General features: G+C 48.6%; 1 protein-coding gene across 1 annotated transcript in view; it reads right to left on the reverse strand.

Moving 5' to 3' along the window:
• The window catches only part of CCDC30 (coiled-coil domain containing 30), a 38,068-nt gene that overhangs the window by 13,141 nt on the left and 6,199 nt on the right, over positions 1–18,728 (reverse strand). Inside the window, exons 3-11 of the mRNA XM_056507914.1 lie at positions 14,313–14,466; positions 11,649–11,758; positions 9,779–9,871; positions 8,974–9,080; positions 8,017–8,209; positions 3,917–4,015; positions 3,152–3,292; positions 1,635–1,772; positions 692–849 (exon numbers count right to left, since the gene is read on the reverse strand). Coding sequence (XP_056363889.1) covers positions 692–849; positions 1,635–1,772; positions 3,152–3,292; positions 3,917–4,015; positions 8,017–8,209; positions 8,974–9,080; positions 9,779–9,871; positions 11,649–11,758; positions 14,313–14,466 — 1,193 coding nt within the window. The remainder of the gene's footprint in view (positions 1–691; positions 850–1,634; positions 1,773–3,151; positions 3,293–3,916; positions 4,016–8,016; positions 8,210–8,973; positions 9,081–9,778; positions 9,872–11,648; positions 11,759–14,312; positions 14,467–18,728) is intronic.

An 18,728-nucleotide genomic window follows, 5' to 3' on the forward strand; every position in this document is an offset into this window, starting at 1 on the left:
CCTGGCTGATCCTGATGGCACTAAGTAAAGTCTCCAAAATTGTTGGGGAGGAAATAGAAAAACCTTGTAGATACGAGTGCTTAGTGAAAAGTTCTGAAACCATAAGCGAGGTAGAAATGATAGCAGTTTTCAACTGTGAGGCTGAAAACAGCCATGTGAAGGTTTAAGGCCTCTTCCTTTGTTTAGATAATGCCAAATGCCATCCCAAGTATGGCAGGAAAGGCTTAAAGACAAGGTTTATAGATAAGAAAGCCACAAAACATGGTAATTTAGTGATTCCTATAGGTTGCATGCAAATATTAGGAAATTAGTATTTTGTAGTAGATTGGTTAATGGAAACTAGAATATTCATCATAGAAGAATACTTATTGTATTGTAAACGGGAAATCACTCTCTTATCCTCCCTCTATTCTCTCCTATTCTCTCTACTCTCTCATTCTCTCTTACACCCACGCCCTAATAATAAACTACAAACTTCAAGACCAGAATATAAAGAGCTCCTGAGTCTGTCCTGATGACCGCCCACCCGACAAAAACCCCCACAAAAATCAGAGATGCTGACCCAAGGACAACATGAGAATGCCAGGCCCATTTTTGCCAGGAGCAGCCCTATGGGGAGTTGGAAAAGACTCAAAACTTCAGTTGGCAAAGACAAGGAGCAGTAAATACCACAGGCTTTGTTAAGGTTTACCAGAGCAGTTCTTGTTCTTTCCTCAGGTTTTTGATCTGTTCTTCCAAAAACACTACTTTAGCCATCTGTTCCTCATAGGTCTTTGCATCTGCACAGGGATCTTCCTGTTTCTGATCCACTTTGGGACTCTGTTCTCTGTCTTGCAGGATTTCAGAGGCCTGTAAGGTCAGAAAACACCACGACTTGGATCTCCTTTGCTCTGATGGAATCTTTGGAGGCGTACAGGACAATCTGGGGACTCCAGCAAGACATGGCTTGTGATTCTGTGGCTAAATTATTGTAGTTCTTCCCCCTCAAAGACACGTGTGAGTCCTTTTTCCTGCACAGAAAGTAGCTGCGTCTAAACTACCAGCAAGCCATGGTCCTTTATTTGATTTTATCCTACTGTGGCACTTCTGCAGCTGCCAGGGATTTACAGCACGTGCAAAGCTCTTTACAAAAGCAGCTGCGCTTGGCAAATCAAGAGGAGCACAAGGTGTGGTTCAGGTAGCTCTCAAAGAGGTGCTTCAACTCTACCCCAAACAGCTCCCTAGGGATGTCTTCTCCTCTCCTAATGTCACCTAACCCTGTAGCACCAGGTTACAGCACACTCTGAACCTGAGACTTGAGGAGAAGATGCCAAGAAAATAAAAGGGGCAGGAAAGGAGGAATGCATCAGGACAGAGGAACTCCCAGCTGAATCACAATTGGAGTCTGTCCAGTGTTAGATCTGCTGCTCAGCTATGTTGGACTCGAATCTTCAGCCACAAACACCATTATGCCAAACATCAACTTTGATTGCTGAAGCTTTTTAATCAACAGCTCTTCCTGAGCTTTCCAGGTACTTCAATTCCAAGGCATCTTATCTACACCAGGACAAATTGCACATATTTGAGCAACGAACCCCAGCAGCTCCTGCCTGCATCAGGTACCACAAGAACTGGGAATTCCTTCTACATCTCACCTCTGGATCTAGCAAAGCACTGTCTTTGTGTAACTTCTCATGGGATGCATCCACAGGATCCCTGCTGGCTGATGCTCTCCTGAGACTCGGGAAGGTGCTTATGTGGCTTGTGAGCTCTGAGTGGGAGTCAGGTAAGCCCTGGAGAGGAAACAACAGAGTCAGTGCAGGAAACACACCCCGAAGGACAAGCTCAGGAAAAGATTTCTCCTTGCAAATGTCCAAAAATCTCTTACAAAGAGATTTCCAGGTGACAGAACCCAATGATTTCATGCAAAACTTATTTCCAGCAGTGTTGGGAAATGATTCATTGCAGTATAGCTGCTCCATGGAAAGGGAATGAGGCCATGTGGGAAGCCAGGAATCCATCAAATACGTGCAAAGGTCTCTATGGCTAAAGGCTGTTCCAGTCTAACACAGGACTCAGGACTCCATCTCCTCCTGATCCCTTTGATGGGAAAACAGTCCCTCCTTCAGGGAGACCAAAGGCCAGGGGGTGGCTGAATTCCAACCAGACTTTCAGGGATGGATGATTTGGATTCAAAGCTCCCTGGATCACAAGTAAGCTGAACTACTTGGAGGCAAGGGTTAAAAAAGGATTCTTCCCATTTTCCCCACCACTCCCCAGATCAGACAACTCCTTTCCATGTGTGTATTGATAGACTGACCCAGCCTCTTCCTCCCAGACAGGCTGTTTTCATCCCAAGCTTTTATCCCAAGTTTCAGTGTGGATTTGTGGCAGCATGACTAAGCCCTGGCCTCTAGATGCCACTGTTCTTCCAGCAGCACCTGAGTCTGTGGAGTTGTGCCAACAGCTCAGGACTTCCATGGATTTTTACTTGGATTCAAGGAAGTGACAGGACTCACAAACTGATCTATGGCTTCTCAGAGTGATAAAAAATGAGATTTGTCATGGCTGTGCACAACCTCCCCCCTCCATTGTCAGGTCCCTTTATCCAGGCCACGGATCTGCCAATCCTCTAAACTTTTACCCTAATTTTCAGCACTTGTCCTGACAGCCCTTGGACAATTTTATTGGCACCTCTCACTGTTTTTCCTCTGTGGCCCAGCTGGAATACAAGAGTTCCAGCAACATTCCCAGCAGGGAAACCCTCAGAAGTTGATTCAGCACCTAAGTTGGTTTGAGCCAAGTGTGCCAAGGCAGTGCTGGGATCCCAGCAGGATGTTCATCTGGCTCTGGGGTGTACGATTCCTGCAATCAATACCTGAGTCTGAAAACTCCCATTCTGCCCTCTGGAGAACCAGGGTTTGGCTACAAAGTTGGAATCACTGAGTTGGTATTAGATTCACTGAAAGTAAAGTAAATTCTGTAGTTAGAGATGATGCCATGAGAACAGCTGGATTCAAAGCCCTCCACCAAAGGTTTTAAAGTGGCTGGGCTGGAGAAATGCATCAAGAGATGCCAGGCAATGAGTTTGGGGGGCACCTGGGGATGTTTCAAGGAGCATCCAAAGGCAGCTGGCTCCTGCAGGGAGTCCTACCACAGGGGCTGGACATACCTGGCTGCCCAGAACCACCTTCTCAGCCTTCAGGTCTTCCCACAGCAACTCCAGCTCAGATGCCAGTTGCTTTCCCCGTTCTCTCCTCTCTCCCAGCTGACTCCCCAACCTGTCTATCGTTTCCTGACAGCTTTCCAACATCTGGAACAAGAAATGTTCAGAGTCACTTCCACAACATTGCTTTTTCTATGCAGAGGGAAGCAGATTGTAGGAAATGTGTCTTCTAGGAAACAAGGAGAGGAGAAAAATGGTTCTCAAATGTTTCCAGTGGTATTCCTCTTATCCAGGGCTCGCAGAACCTCCACTGACCCAGAACACCATGGGAAGCTCCTCTCCCACCTCTGTCTGGCTGACACACCAGGCAGGTCCAATTGTTGGGCTGACTAGGAACAAATTGACAGGAAAGTTAACCCAGAACCTCATGGGAATCAGCTTTAAATGTACCTTAGTTTCACTAAACCCTAAACAAGAATTGAGCACCTTCACACAGGTAAAAACTTCACACTCTTGGGGAGACAATAACCTCCTCATCTGGCACAGCTGAAGGCAAGAGAACTTCCTAAGGGAAGAGTTTTCATGGAGATCACATTGTCTGCATTCCTCCAACAATCCATTCATCTGCATCAGCTGAGGGGCTATAAATAATCCTCAGGAGAGGGTGACAAAGAGCATCCCCAGGAGAGAGTCACTTCAGATTCTCATTTAAGATGCTAGTTTAAAATATTTTTAAACAGAACAGTTCATTTCCCAAGGAAAAGCTCTCACCTCCTGCATGTCCTGAGCTCCAGATGTCACCTGCTTGTTCCCATTCATCTCACTTTTGCTCTTCTGCACCTCAAAGAACTCTGTTTCCAAACTGGTGATCTGAACACAGACAAATCCCAAGTTAAAACCAAACCAGGACTCACAACTAAATGCACAACTACTCCTAGAGTGCTCCCTATGCTGCTGTGATGGGATAAGGCCCATGTTGGAAGCAAGGAACAGGAGGGGATGTGCATGGCCAGCTCCAGCTCATCCCTCATCGTGCTCCTTCCAAGGAAGAAGGACCCATCTGGACTCAAGCCAGAAAAAGATGGAATTCCACTCCACAAAAGGAGTGCAACAACCCAGGCACATGGTGAAAACTCAAAGCTTCCACACACTGTGGTGCTCCCCCAACATGGAGGACCCCAAGACACCCCAGTTTAGGTGCTGGGTCATCCTTATTCCCTGTACTCAGAGTACTGATCTTATCCAAGCAGATGTTCAGCCTGGTCCATCAGGACTCATACTGGTCCCTTCCCTGCTCATAGGAAGTTTTCAGTCCCTCCAGAAGGGCTCCAAGGACTCAGGGCTTGAGACAGCAAAGCACTGACCTCTGTAACCACTGACTTCTGTTCCTCCTGGCACCTCCTGGCAGCTGGGAGCTCAGACAAGGTCTCACTCTGCATTCGGATCACCCTACAAGGGCACCTGCCCTTCAGGGAAAAGTTATTGCATCTGAAGTTATAAAGGGCTCAAAGAAGCTCAGAGCAGCCCAGATAAGGATCATCCCAGAGGAGCAGCTCAGCTTCTCTTCCCCATAAGGGATCCCACAGACCCTTTTCCAAAATCCAAGTCTTGGCACTGGCAGCCCCCCTACTCCACTGCTGGCAGGAGCCTGGACAGCTTTCCCTTCATTCCTTAAGCCTGAAATCCAGTTTGAGCTTATTTCTAAAACTCCAGGCTGGAGTGTCTAACTGCCTGAGCTTGGCTCTCCTGAAATGAGCTGGAACACTGGAGGGAGATGAAGTACAGCTCCACAGAACCCCAGACTGGTTTGGATTGGAAGGGACCTTAAAGCCCATCCAGCTCCACCCCTGTCATGGGCAGGAAGGGACACCTTCCTCTATCCCAGGTTGCTCCAAGCCCCGTTCAACTTGGCCCTAGACACTTCCTCAGATTCAGGGGCAGCCACTGCTTCTCTGGACAACCTGCCCAGGGCCTCCCCACTCTCACAGACAAGAAATTCTTCCTATGTAATCCCAAAGCCAAAGAAGTGCCAAGTCCCTGCCAATCCCATTCTATTTTCAAAGCAGCACCTCAAAGCCTCTGAGCTTTGCTCTCCCTGATGAGTTCTTGGGTCTCCTGGAGCTTTCAGCAGGGAACAGTCCCCAACACTCAGGAAAGCCACTGCAACACTGCTTTTTAAATTAAAGATATGAGCTCACCAATGTGTTAAAAGGTATTAAAAGTGGGGTGAAACACCCAGACCTCTCACAGAAGAGCTAAAGGACAATAAACCCCTCTCCTTTTGCATGACTTGATGATAATTTTGGGTTCAGCAAGACTTTGGAACTCCAAAAGGGATCTCAAATGCAAAACACACCTCCCCTCCTCACCCTCAGCCAGCCTTTGGTCAGAAGTTGATACCCAGCAATGCATTTCTTTATTCTCCCTCCAAGCCATTAACTTTTAAGCACTTAATTTGTGCTCCCAAATCTCATGCCAGCAGCAGAACAATCCTCACTCTGTGTCCTGCTGCCCTGGTCCTGAGTCACAGCCTGACCAGCCAAGGCTTCGGCAGCTGTGCCAGGAACAAAAACCCTCCCAAGTCCTTCCCAGCTGGGGCAGGACTGGCAAACGCCCAGCAGCACTGCCTTGCCCAGGCTCCAGCCCCTTCCCTCCTCATCTCCAGGGCTCTTAAAGCCCCCTGGGAATGTAGGACACAGCTCAGCAACCTCCAATTAAGCAGATGGATCTATCCAAGGGTTAAAACCCACCTCCTCATCCATCCTGCCTCTGGTCCATGGCCCTGCATCCCTCAAAATGTTTTTTTTCCAGCTGCAGCAGCTGCCAAGCCTCTGCAGGCAAAATGCCTCACATCTCCTTGGTTCCCGAGCATGGCATTCCCAGGGATCTGTGTGACAGCCCACAGAGCAAAGCAGGCATTTGTTCAAACTGGAAACACATTGTGTGTGATTGTGGAGAGCTGTGTTTACTCTGGTCCAAGGGGGAAGAGTTTGGTGTGAGCTGAACAAACCCCAAGTTAAACCAAAGCACTGCCACAGTGGACAGACCCTTTTCCATCCCATCCCATCCCATCCCAGAGCTGGCCTGTGGCTCCTCCAAGACAGGAGACAAACATGGTGCCACTGGCACCCACATTAAGGTATTTGAACTTGCCTTCAGCCTGTTTTTAGAGGCTTTTCCAAAGGCTATTGGGAATTCCTCATCTCTTCCTTTGAACAATCCAGCTTAGAGTTGTGTATCCACGTGGGATATGTCAGCACCATCTCTGACACCACATTTTAACCTAACACCAGGTGTTAGGACAAGTTATTCCTCACTGAAAACTGAGTGGGGGGTTGGCAGAGAGGGGTCTAAAACCTCACCTCAGAAATCCCCTAGGGACACTCTGGACTGGTGAGCTGCCAGTCAGGAAAGATAGATAATCCATGCCCACTGCAGAGAGAATTTCCAGCACAGACAGAGGGCAGAGGGCAAGAGCCCCAGCAAGGAAGAGCCCCTGGCCAGGCAGCAGAGCCTCAGCCCATGGGAAGGACCTCCTCAGCCAGCCTTTGTCGGGAGAATCCCACCTACCTACCTGGCCAGACCAAAGTCTGCTTTCCTCTGTTCTCTCTGGCTATAAACTCCCCAGCTGCTCTCTCTGTAAGGGATCAGCTGCTTTGGCAGTGACAGTCCACACAGAATTTTCCCTGGGGAAGCAGTGCCAACCCAGCCTGTAGTGCCAGTGCTCCTCACAGAGCTACTCCAGAGGGATGGAGAGTCCCTCCAGAAAACTGAGGCTAAAAATCACCCTGACAAAGGCAGCATCAGCCTCAGAGGCTTCAGCCACAACTTACTCCTTGCTCAGAGGATGGAAGTGGCCCTGCAGGTGCTCAAGCAGGCCCCCAACGTTGCCATGGTTCTGGAAAACCAGATGTTCAATAAGTGCTTCACATCTGTGATTTCCCAAAGGTTCCCATTTGTTACAGGCAAATAATAAAGAATTTCTATCCACATCCTGAAGTCAAATTATGATTTGAGTGGACTTGTCCTATTAACAGGAATAGATCCAGGTTACCCTGGGATGAGGGTACCCAAAGTCAAGTAGGACCCTGCTGAGATCACATCTTGATCAAGATTGAGCAGAGCTTCTCAAGATGGATCTCAGAGCTCTTCCAAGAGAGGTGACCAGCCCCACCCACAGCAGCTGCTACACCACAAGATAGGAAAAATTCCCTCTCCCTCAATTTGTGTGTTCAGAGGGATGTTCCCAGATCCGGAGCCTTCACACTCAGCACTGTTTGATGCACCTCCAAGATCCTGCCCCTGAGGAAAAGCCGAAGTGCAATCTTCTGCCACCTGGACACTTAACTGGGATGAAGGAGCAACAGTGTTCCAGACAGTAGGTCAGATGTGATCTTGGGAAGGAATTCTTCCCTGCGAGAGTGGGCAGGCCCTGGCACAGGCTGCCCAGAGCAGCTGTGGCTGCCCCTGGATCCCGGCAGTGTCCAAGGCCAGGCTGGATGGGGCTTGGAGCAGCCTGGGATAGAGAAAGGTGTCCCTGCCCATGGCAGAGGTGGGACTCAATGGGCTTTAGGGTCCCTACCCAAACAAACCAGTCTGGGATTCTGTGAGGGGGAACAGCAGATGGAAAAGACAACACTTCCATAACACTGGGGAATCTGCACTTCCAACCAAGAGTCATTTACTCCCTGCTGGGATTTTTTCCTTCCCCCTCTCTTCCAAACTGGCAGATTTTTCTGGCTGTTTTTCTTGTCAGACTAACACAGCAGAGTGCAGGGCCAGGTCAAACATCATTCTATTTTTTCCAATCACAGAGAAAAGCAGATGAAATGAAAGAAACCCAAACCTTGTCTCTCCTATTCCTTACTTACTTTCTGGTGCAGTCCCTCCACCTCGTTCTCCAGCTGTTGCTTCTCTTGCTTGGTTTGGATCTGTGTCTCTCCCAGAGTTGATTCCAGCTCCTCATTGCGCTCAACCAAACCCCCACGTTCCTGCTCCAGTTTCTGTAGCTTGTGAAGGAGCTGGGAATTCCTGCCCTCAGTGTTCTCCACGGCTTCACGGCACCTGCACACCAAAACCCAGCATCACCAAGCCTGGAACTGCATCCCAAGTGTTTCCCACCAGTGAGGAAAAGCCCAGGTTTCCCTCACACTCTCCTGCTGGTTTCCAGTCTCACACCCAGCATGTCCTGTGCCTGTCCTCGTTTAGATGGGAATTGGGGTGATGGGATCTACACAAGGAATGATGGAGTTCTGGGCAGGAAACAAGTAAGGCATGAGGCTGCCAACAGCAGAGAGACAACAGCAAATTCAACTGCTTGAGGTGGAGAACAGGCTTGGGAATCTGAAGGGAAAAGAGCCAGATGGATGGGATCAGTCACCCTTTCCTCCCTGAGCCTGCCAGAAGAGGTACAGCTGCCCCCAAGCAGGTATTGGGAGAACAAAGCTTTGAATTCCCTTAGAAATCCCAGTTTACATATTTATGGTGGAAAGCCAGGTGTTTTGCTGCACTCCTAGAGAGCAAACAAATTAAAAAGAAACTTCTCAGCACCAAAACAGGCTTAGAAACAATATTTTTAACTATGGAGAGCCCCAAAAGTCCAACTCTCTTCTTTTAGGAAAGCAACAAAGCGGAGGAAGTGTCAGCATTTAACTGGAAAAAGCCATTCCTCATGACTGCATCTCCTCCAAATTTTCCCATTCAGGAGCAGAAGAACAAAATCTAAAAGAGTATTTAATCAAAACCAATGGGTGCAAGAGAGAGCACCAGAGGCACAGCACCAAGAACCAGTGGAAGTACAGAGAGTGAAGGACTGCTACACCTCTCACCTTTTGTGGAGAGTTTCAACACCCTGATCTCCATGTTCTTCATATGGGGCAGTTCTGCTGGCACCGGTGTCTCCATCAGCTCCTGCTGCTTCCTGTGTGTCCTGTACCTGAGAGAAAAATCAACATTAGCACAGAACTAGGATTGAGATACCAAAATCCCAGGATGGATTGGGCTGGAGGGACCTTAAAGCTCATCCTGTTCCATGGGCAGGGAGGGATACCTTCCTCTATCCCAGGTTGTTCCATGCCCCATCCAACCTGGCCTTGGACACTTCCAGGGATCCAGGGGCAGCCACAGCTGCTCTGGACAAACTGTCCCAGGGCCTGCCCACCCCCAAAGCCAGGAATTCCTTCCCCACATCCCATCTGACCCTGCCCTCTAGCAGTGGGAAGCCATTGCCCCTTGTTTTGGCATTCCAGACTCTTGTCCCCAGTCCCTCTCCAGCTCTTCTGGAGCCCCTTTAGGCCCTGGAAGGGGCTCTGAGATCTCCTTGGAGCCTTCTCTTCTCCAGGTGAACACCCCCAGTTTTCCCAGCTTGGCTCCAGAGCAGAGGGGCTCCAGCCCCTGGAGCATCTCCCTGGTCTCCTCACTCAGCTCCAACACATCTTTGCTATGCAAGCACAGAGTGATTCCCAGGCTACCCGCGTCTCTCAGAAATAAAACACATCAACCACATCAGCTTCATCTCTCGGCCCTAGGAGCAAAATCCTCCAACCCCAGAACATCCAGGTTCTCATGGACAGCTGTTCTGGGATGCAGAGAGGACCCTGTTTTTCTGGAATGCCAAAGAGCCCTTGGAAACACCTCCAGTGAGGCCGTTCCGACTCCCTCGGCCAGTGGAGGCTCTGGCCTCTCACTCCGCTGGTAATCACAGATCTCCTCCTTGAGCTGCTCCACCTGCAACACAAAACACCTGCTTTGAGTTTTGGTGAACACTCCATTTTCACATTTACTATTAATTTATTACTATTCATTATCCTGAGGCATTGGTTGAGATCCCATGGCTGCTCCAGCTACTGAGCAGCCTCAGACAAGGAGCAGCGAAAGTGGGAATGCTGCTCCAATCCATTAAAGGGTGATTTTCCTGAACTTTTTTCACTTCCTGACCGCACCCACATTGTGTCAGATTCCAACTGCTATTTCTGAGGACACCTTTCAGTGTCTTCCATCCATGGGATCGATGGAATTCCATTACCAGCAGCAGCTCTTCACCCCACAGTCACAGCTCATTCCAGGCCAACTGCCCAGCCTGCTCCTCCCCTACTCCTTGTAACCCACACACAAGAAAACACCTTTCAGGACACAGAAATGCTGTAGTTTATAATAAGGCACATTTTCTACTACTATAAATAAAAAATTGGAGGGTTCCCAACATCTGTGCCAACAGTTTAACCCCATTCCTAAGCAATAAAGGGAATTTGCTTTTAGCTTAACATGTGGCTGGAACTGATCTCAGTCTGGCTATACTTACGTTTTATATATATATATATATGTATATAAATTTTATATTTCAACTTTTTTTGTGTGTGTCCATAATGACTGAAAGGAGCAATGTGCTACAGTAAGGAAAATATTATTTGGAATAAAAATAAGCAAACAGAGGAATTTGATCTAAGTTATGGTTTTTTGCAGCTCCAGAAAGAGAATGTGCTGTAAATACATGGTTTGAGGTGACAGACATGGGGAAACCAGCAACTTTTTTAAATGCAAAGACCAAAACTATAAAACATTCTGTACTATACGAAAATACTGTAAAATTCTGAACATCTCAAGTGGAAATAAATCCCATTCAAGATATTACCTGAAAAATATTATTTGAAAAGTATCTCCTCAGAGATACTTCTGTTAATTTAGCAACACTCATTTGATGATGAGAGAACTGTAAGAGAGCCAAGAGCTGCCAGTGCTGGGATGGCAGAAGTAATTCCAGGCTCTCAAAGGCTGATTTAAGGAACTCAGGAGATAAGAATAGCAGCAGATTTTGTGCCCAATGATACATTTCAATAGGAAGCAGATTCTTCTACCCCTTTTCCTGTTGGCAACTCAGTAAGGAATTATCTGGTCGATAGTTCCTTAATTGTTCCTTAATTCTAGGTAGCATTTAGAGAATCCTGGCTGTATAACACCAAACATAATAATGATAGTAATGTAAGTAACTCCATTAAGAGAACTCACAGAAAATAAGCAAATCAATCAATGGGGCTGAGTTAAAAACCAAAGCGGCTGAGAGGGATCAAAAATGAGCATAAATTTCAAATGGATTTCAAACCAGCTGATAGGGGTTTTATGCTAAACTTAGGTAAACTTACTCTTTAATCCAGTCCAGGAAAAGGCACATGTGTTCCTTACTCTGTTTATACACCTGAGTTGGGGTAAACACTGACCAGCAGCAGAGAGCTGATCCCTCTCCATGGGCACAGAAAATGTGTCCCAAAGTCTTCAAGCCACCACTCAGCTGGAGTCACTCAAACTCTTCCTGCATGGAAGGAAGTTCCTAGAGCTGCACTCTCCCCATTTCCTGAATTTTACTGCTCCATGAACCATGGCACAGCCAAACTACAGCTCTGGACAGACTGGGCACAGAAAAGGGAGGGGGAAGGGGAAGGCAGGGCAGGCTGGGGAGCAGGGATGACAGCCAGCCCAGGACTGTTGGCTTGCCGTGGTGCATCCTCACCAGCTCCAGGAATGCTTTCCTCTCCAAGTCGAGCGTCTGGACCCGTGCCCGCAGCGCCAGGATCTCCTTGTCCAGCCTGTGCTCCATGGCACTCTGGAACTCAGTCCTGTCTGGAGACAGCAGCACCAGGAAAGTGTCACTGGCTTGGCCCTGCCTGGCCCACCCTCCACGCATGGATTCCAGGCTGATCCCACATGGGAAGGGTGGGAGGCAGCACGGACATGTCCCACATCCACTGGGAATACATCCCACACTCACCTGCCAAAACATCCTGCATCCACTGGGAACGCATCTTCATAAAACACATCCACATGGGTCACATCCATGTGGGAACACATCCCCCATCTACACCCTCTGATGTCCCTGGAGATCCAGGTTCAACAGCAGTCTCTCCATCATTATTCCAGGGATTCAGTTCACCTCTGAATCACGGAGGTAAACCTCATTTAAACTGCTCACCTCATCTACTACAGGTTTCGCTTTCTCTTCGGAAAACCCAACAGCCACATTTTGAATTTTCACTATAAAATCCATCACTGTCACAGGCAGAAACACAATCCCAGCCAATGTATCTGTGTTGTCCACACGTTAAAATTTAATGGAATGGCCACAACTGGAAAAATTTCACACCAATTTTTCAATGGATCAATGGATCAATTAATAAATTAATCCAAACACCAATAAATGCGGATTCCCAATATTTCCAGGGCAGAAATAGGAAAAGGTGTTTGTCTTAGCACATGTTGAGGACACACTGGTATCATCCTGTCTCAGGAGACAATTTTCCTTAGAGAAAAGGGAAGAAATATTTTTGCTTTTTCAGCTTAACACTCGGCACAGGAAATTTTAGTTTAAATTTGACCTCTATTCAGGCAAAAAATATATATATCTACTTTTTGGTTTCAATTTGGAAAAAGCTACAAATTCCTTTTTCAAACAAGGATTCTGATATTGGATTTTCAGTTGTGTAATTTAAAATAAAAAGCAAAGAGCATCTTTGGGTTGGAAGGGGACCCCAAAGATCATTGCTTTCCAACCCCCATCTTCCACCACAATGGAAATTTTACTCAAAAGCCTGTTGACCACTACACAAATTGATTATAAAATCAATACAATGATTATTAAAAGGTTGACAAAAGGATAATAAAATTCCAGCTCTTTTCCTCTTGCAAAAATCCTGACCACCCCCCATTTTCCCATTATTTCTCCTGTTTTTCCCCCTCAGCTGCCTTTAGGGTGGACCACAGGGATGATTCCACAACAACAACAGTGTTTGGATGTGGCAGCCCACTTCTGCTTCGGAAAAACCCCACAACATTCCTTAAGCACTTTGTTAAATACCTTTAAAGCCTTCTGTCACCAAAATCCCACTAACTGGGCTCAAACCGGTCAGGAATTCTTCCCTCCAATGCACACAAGTTATCACTGAACCAAAATATGCTGTTTAAGGGGGTTTTACTAAGGATGAGTGACCCCAGTTTAGGTTTTTAGCAGCAAATCTCGCTGGGAGGAGAAGCCTTGCAGAGATACAGAACAGGGAAGCCACTGGGATGTCCTCACCCTCATTTTGCACACACAGCACAACAAACCCCAGAGACAAAAGAAGCATTAAACCCTTACTCACATTCCGTAAAGCCTTGTATTCATCTAGCACCGCGGAAAGCACAGGCTACAGTCCAGGCTGAAGCCTGTCCCTGCTCCAGTCAGCCACCACATCACTCACCCATCCCTGGGGACTGTGGATCAATCCCCACCCAGTACAGGGAGGAAAAGGCTGCAAATGATGGGGCTGGAGGCTGGAGAGGAGCTGCTGGGGCTGGAAAGAAACTCTCAGGTCCTGGTGTGTGACCTCCAAGGGGAGCCTCAGGACCTGCAATTCTGCCCTAAACCTGCCTCAGGTAGTGGCAGCCTCCTGCAGGGAGTTGGTCCCTGCAAAGGCACATGGGGCTGTTCTCCAATGAAATTCTGCATCACAGATTTAGGGACAATGCAAGGAATCCCCCAAAAGAGCATCCAGACACCAGTGTGTCACTAAGGACATTTTCCACGGACATTTCACTCCAAGAGCAGCTTTACCACGTCTCCCTCCAGAAAACTGTTTATTTCTACAGTCAGAATTCATTTAAAAATCCTACTTATAAATAGCACTTCAGGGCTGGCCAGTTACTTCAAGTTATTTCAAGAAGGAGATGAAGGGAATATTCTCAGCAAGGACAATGTACCAAATAATCTCCCCACTGCTGCACTTTCTAAGGATCCTATGGAGGCAACATCCTAAACTGTACCTAGAGAACCCTGGGATAAGAGGTCCAGCTCTGCTAACTAACCCTGTACATATGGTAATTCAGCTACCCTGCTTCCAGACCAAGTCTCCATTCCCTCTCCATCGGCCCCCAGGGCAGAAAGCTCTCCCTAGAGAGCAGATTCCCAGGGATAAGAAGGAAATTCATCCAGACTGTGCAGCTTTATCACAGATCAGAGAAGCCCAGTCTCAGAATTAATGGATTTGTGACTGTTAACAACTTCATTCCTACCTCCTAGGGAGCAAGCCGACTTCTGGCACTGATTTTCCCACATTCCAGGCAGAGAGGACAGAGGACAGACTGCCTCCCCCCTCCCCAGGGCTAAGAGCAGGCCAGGAGTGGCCACTAAAGCAACACTTACCTGTTCCACTCTGCTCTTTGCTCGGTGTATCCAGCTCCTCTGCCACCCTCTGGATATCTTCCTGGGACACCACCAGCCTCTGTGGGGCCTCTTCCACATCTCCCACAACTCCTGCAGGCAATGCTGGCTTCCCTTCCAGCTCTTCCCTGTGGAACTGAAACACAAGGGTTAATGTGCCAATGGAAATGAGGAACCCTGTGGTGATGTGACCAAGGCAGAACTGTTTGTCACTCTCTCTACACTGGCCTCATTGGGAAAATGTGTATTTAACCTCATCTCCAATGCCAGTTCTGGGACAAACCAAAGGCAGAAGATGCCCACCAGGCAGCCCTGCCCCTAAATGAGAGGTGCTCCCTGGCTCTCAATAGAAGGGATTATTTACTGCCCAGGCTGGGCACAGACTGAGGATGAGGCTGTGATGCTGTTTGAGCTCTGGGCTTTTTACTCTAAACCCAGTAAAAGCCCTTCCAACCTGCTTAAGGACAAACCTGAAATGAGGGAGACCAGAAGTGTGATGAGGAGGAGCTAAGGGAGCTGGGGGAGACTCTGACTGGAGAAAAGGAGGCTCCGGGAGGACCTTCTGGCTTTCCACAACTCCCTGACAGGAGGGTGCAGCCAGCTGGGGGTCAGGCTCTGCTCCCAGGAAACAAGGACAGGACAAGAGGGAACAGTGTCAAGCTATGCCAGGGGAGGTTTAGATTGGATATTAGGGAAAATTTCTTCATGGGAAAGGTGGTCAGACACTGGAATGGGCTACCCTTAGAAGTGTTCAAAAACCCTGTGGATGTGACACTTGGGGACATGGGTTAGTGATGGCCCTAGCAGTGCTTGGAGAATGGCTGAACTCAATGACCTTGCAGGCTTTTTCCTTGGTGATTCCACGAAATCTCAACTATGAGCCAGCAGGAAAACAAGCATTTCCTTATTTCTGTCTCCCCAGGAAGCTGTATATATTCCTACTGCTGTGGGAATTCAGCTCTCAGTGCCTGACAGGTGTGAGCGGAGCCAGCCTTGCACACAGAGATGTTCCTGAAGAACAGCACCACCAGCACACCTCAGTACTGCCATGTGCTCCTTAGCACTGCCTTGTGTCCCTCAGCATCGTGAGAGGGATTTTCAGTTCCAACATATCCTGACTAGATAGGGCTTTGTTACCATGCCTTATTCCTGACAGGAATGTTTCAAGCAGAGTTAGCCCAAACCCTTGTGAAAATCCCTCAGCTTCCCCAGCTCCTCCTGGGAGCTATGTGGGTTCACTATTTTTTTTAAGACCTCTGATTTCCTGGGCCTGCCCACAAGAGCTGAAGAGCTCAGTTTCGCCCAAAGTTTTGGCACTTTTTGAGTTTTTGAGTGTGAGCGGCTCACTTTGTCAGAGTAACACTGGGAGACTTGGAATCACGGGATCATAGAAAGGCTTGGAATGGAAGAGACTTTAAAGTCCATCCCATTCCACCTCTGCCACGGGCAGGGACACTGTCCCAGGGTGCTCCAAGCCTCACCAGCCTGGCCTGGGACACTTCCAGGGATGGGGCAGCTGCAGCTGCTCTGGGCAGCCTGTGCCAGGGCCTCCCCCATTCCCCTGTGTCCAGGCACTCCAGACTCTTGTCCAAAGTCCCTCTCCAGCTCTCCTGGAGCCCCTTCAGGCACTGGAAGGGTCTTTAAGGTCTCCCTAGAGCATTGTCTAGGAGGACACCTCCAGCTCTCCCAGCCTGGCTCCCAAGGGGCTCCAACCCTCTGAGCAGCTCTGTGGCTTCATTCCAACAGGTCCTTCCTGTGCTGGGGATCCCAGAACTGCTGGGGGGGCCTCTTCAGAGAGGAGCACAGTCATGATGCTGTTTGGCCTTTGAGGTGCAAACATGCACTCCTGCTCACAAGATCCACAAGAACTCCGAGATCCATCCTGCAGGGCTGCTCTCCATTAATTCCTCCCCCAGCCTGTGCTCATTCTCAGATTGTCCCGACCCAGGCACACGAACTTGAACTCCAGGAGCTTCCCTGGACCACTGCTCCACATCCCTCTTTTTATGAAGTTACACATTCCTGCTCCACTGCATCTGCACTGAGGGGGTCTTCAGGCTCAGCACATTGGCTGCCTTTGATATTTGGCACTTGAGAGGATGTGTGACCTAGCACATGCCATGAACCCAGAAGGCATTTTCCTATGGCTTTCTTGGAGCTGACCACACAGAGGCAAGTTTTTATCCCGCTTTTCTGCTTTCCTGGGGACGCAATAAGACAATCATTTCTGCTTGAGCTGTCTGGCTAAAAGCTGAATTCATCCCTGTACCAGACAGGAACGTGTCCAGCCCTTCATTCCAAGAGTGGAACAGGTCAGCTGGGAACAAGCAAGGCCATGCATTCCAGTAAACAGAGTCAGATGAGCAATTAACACCTTAACCTTTAACACTAATGGTTCTGCAAAACAAGTGGGATGCTCCCGGGAACAATGGAGTGTTTAATCAACAGTTTCTGCTCCACAGGTACAGACAGCAATGACATCACTGGGGAGAGCAATCAGTCAGGGAGATTGTTTTCCGGGAAAACACATCTCCAATGTGTCCTTCAGCTGATTAAAAACACAGAAAGAGTGCCCAGTGTAAGAAATGTGGAGAAGCCGTGGCTGATTGGAAACAAAGAACATTAGATTCGTAACAATTCTACAGAAGCATTCAAAGCCAGGTTGGAGCAATCTGGTCTAGTAGAAGGTGTCCCATGTCACTTCCAATCCAAACTGCTGTGTGATTCCATTCCTGTCAGCAGGAAGAAACAGAAAGGAACAAGAGAAAGACCCTGACCCCTTATTTGAGGTCTTGCTCCCTCCTCACTGCCTGAGACCTCAGGGACAAACAGCAGCTCCCGGAATCCCTGAATTCCAGCATTCCTGAATTCCAGTTCCACAGAGACATCATCATAAGTCAGGAGTAGGTGGAAACTGGTGGTCTTGGAACCATAGGACCAGGATATCCTAAACTGAAAGGGACCCACAAGGATCATCCAGTCCAACTCCTGGCCCCACACAGACATCCCAGCAATCCCACCCTGTGCCTCGGAGCATTGCCCAAACACTCTTGGAGCTCAGGCAGCCTTAGGGCCACGACCATTCCCTGGGGAGCCTGGGCAGTGCCCCACCACCTTCTGGGGGAAGAACCTTTTCCTGATATCCAACCTAACCCTCCTTGGCACAGCTCCAGCTGCTCCCTCAGATCCTGGCCCTACTCACAAAGAGCAGAGATCGGAGTTGCCTCACAGAAGCAGCTGCAACTCCCAGGGAGCTCCGCCCTCAGCCTCCTCTGCTCCAGCTGAACCAGAGAAAGTAATGCTTACCCAGTGAAGATCCTTACACCAGCCACATCACAAACACCTCAATACAGGACAATTAATCCATTTCACTGTCCCTGTGCAGATGTGGGAGTAAATCAAGTGCTAAGTGTGAGAACTAAGAAAGGCACTGACTTAGAATCCTGCAATCCCAGACTGGTCTGGTGTTGGAAACGATCTTAAAACTCATTCCATTCTACACTCAACCATAGGCAGGGACACCTTCCACTATCCCAGGTTGCTCCAAGCCCAACCTGGCCTTGGACACTTCCAGGGATGGGGCAGTCACAGCTTCTCAGGGCAACCTGAGCCAGGGCCTCAGCACCCTCACAGCCAGGAATTCCCTCCCAACATCCAACCTAGACATATTCTGTCAGTTTGAAACCATTCCCCCTTGTCCTGGTATTCCAGACTCTTGTAAATACTCTCACTCCATCTTTCTTGTAGCTCCTTCAAGGATTTCGGCCCCCAAGACTCCACAGTGGCCTCAGAGACAGAAGAAAAAATTTTCATTACAGAAATATCCCAAAGATATTCCTTTCCTACAGCTATCAGGCAGCCAGAGCCATGGAGTAGGAGGTACCTGGAGCCCACCAGCTATGCTGTGGGATTCCAGCTGCTGGGCTGCCACTTGCAGCTTCCCTAGCAGCGCCGCCCGCTCCACCAGGAAATATGCGACCTGTTCACTGGCAGCACTGCAGGAGATCTGGGATAAACCTTCCTGCTCCAGCATCTCCTTCACCTCCTTCAGCTGGGTTTCTGCAAGGCAAGGCAAGGCTTGGTGTAAGCAGAGGAGAAACAAAAGGCAGGGTTTCCTGGAGATCTGTCACAGCTCCTCTAAACATTCCTCACTGCAGCAGCACCATTTCTCCTGGAGCCCAACAACTCCTCAAGTCCCTCCTGCTTCCCACTGCCCTCACTGCCCCCCATCCCCTGCTATCCATTATCTCAGCCCTATTCCCTCTCTCCCAAGGTTTCTCTTCACATACCCTCCTTTGCCTGCCAAGCATGTGATAGGAGCTGCTCCCCCTAGGCAGAGTTCTCCCAACCTGGCTTATCCTCAGCCCCTTCAACTCCAAGTACAGCTTGGTGGAAACT

Source organism: Oenanthe melanoleuca, chromosome 21 (assembly GCF_029582105.1).
Source record: "Oenanthe melanoleuca isolate GR-GAL-2019-014 chromosome 21, OMel1.0, whole genome shotgun sequence".
NCBI lineage: Eukaryota > Metazoa > Chordata > Aves > Passeriformes > Muscicapidae > Oenanthe > Oenanthe melanoleuca.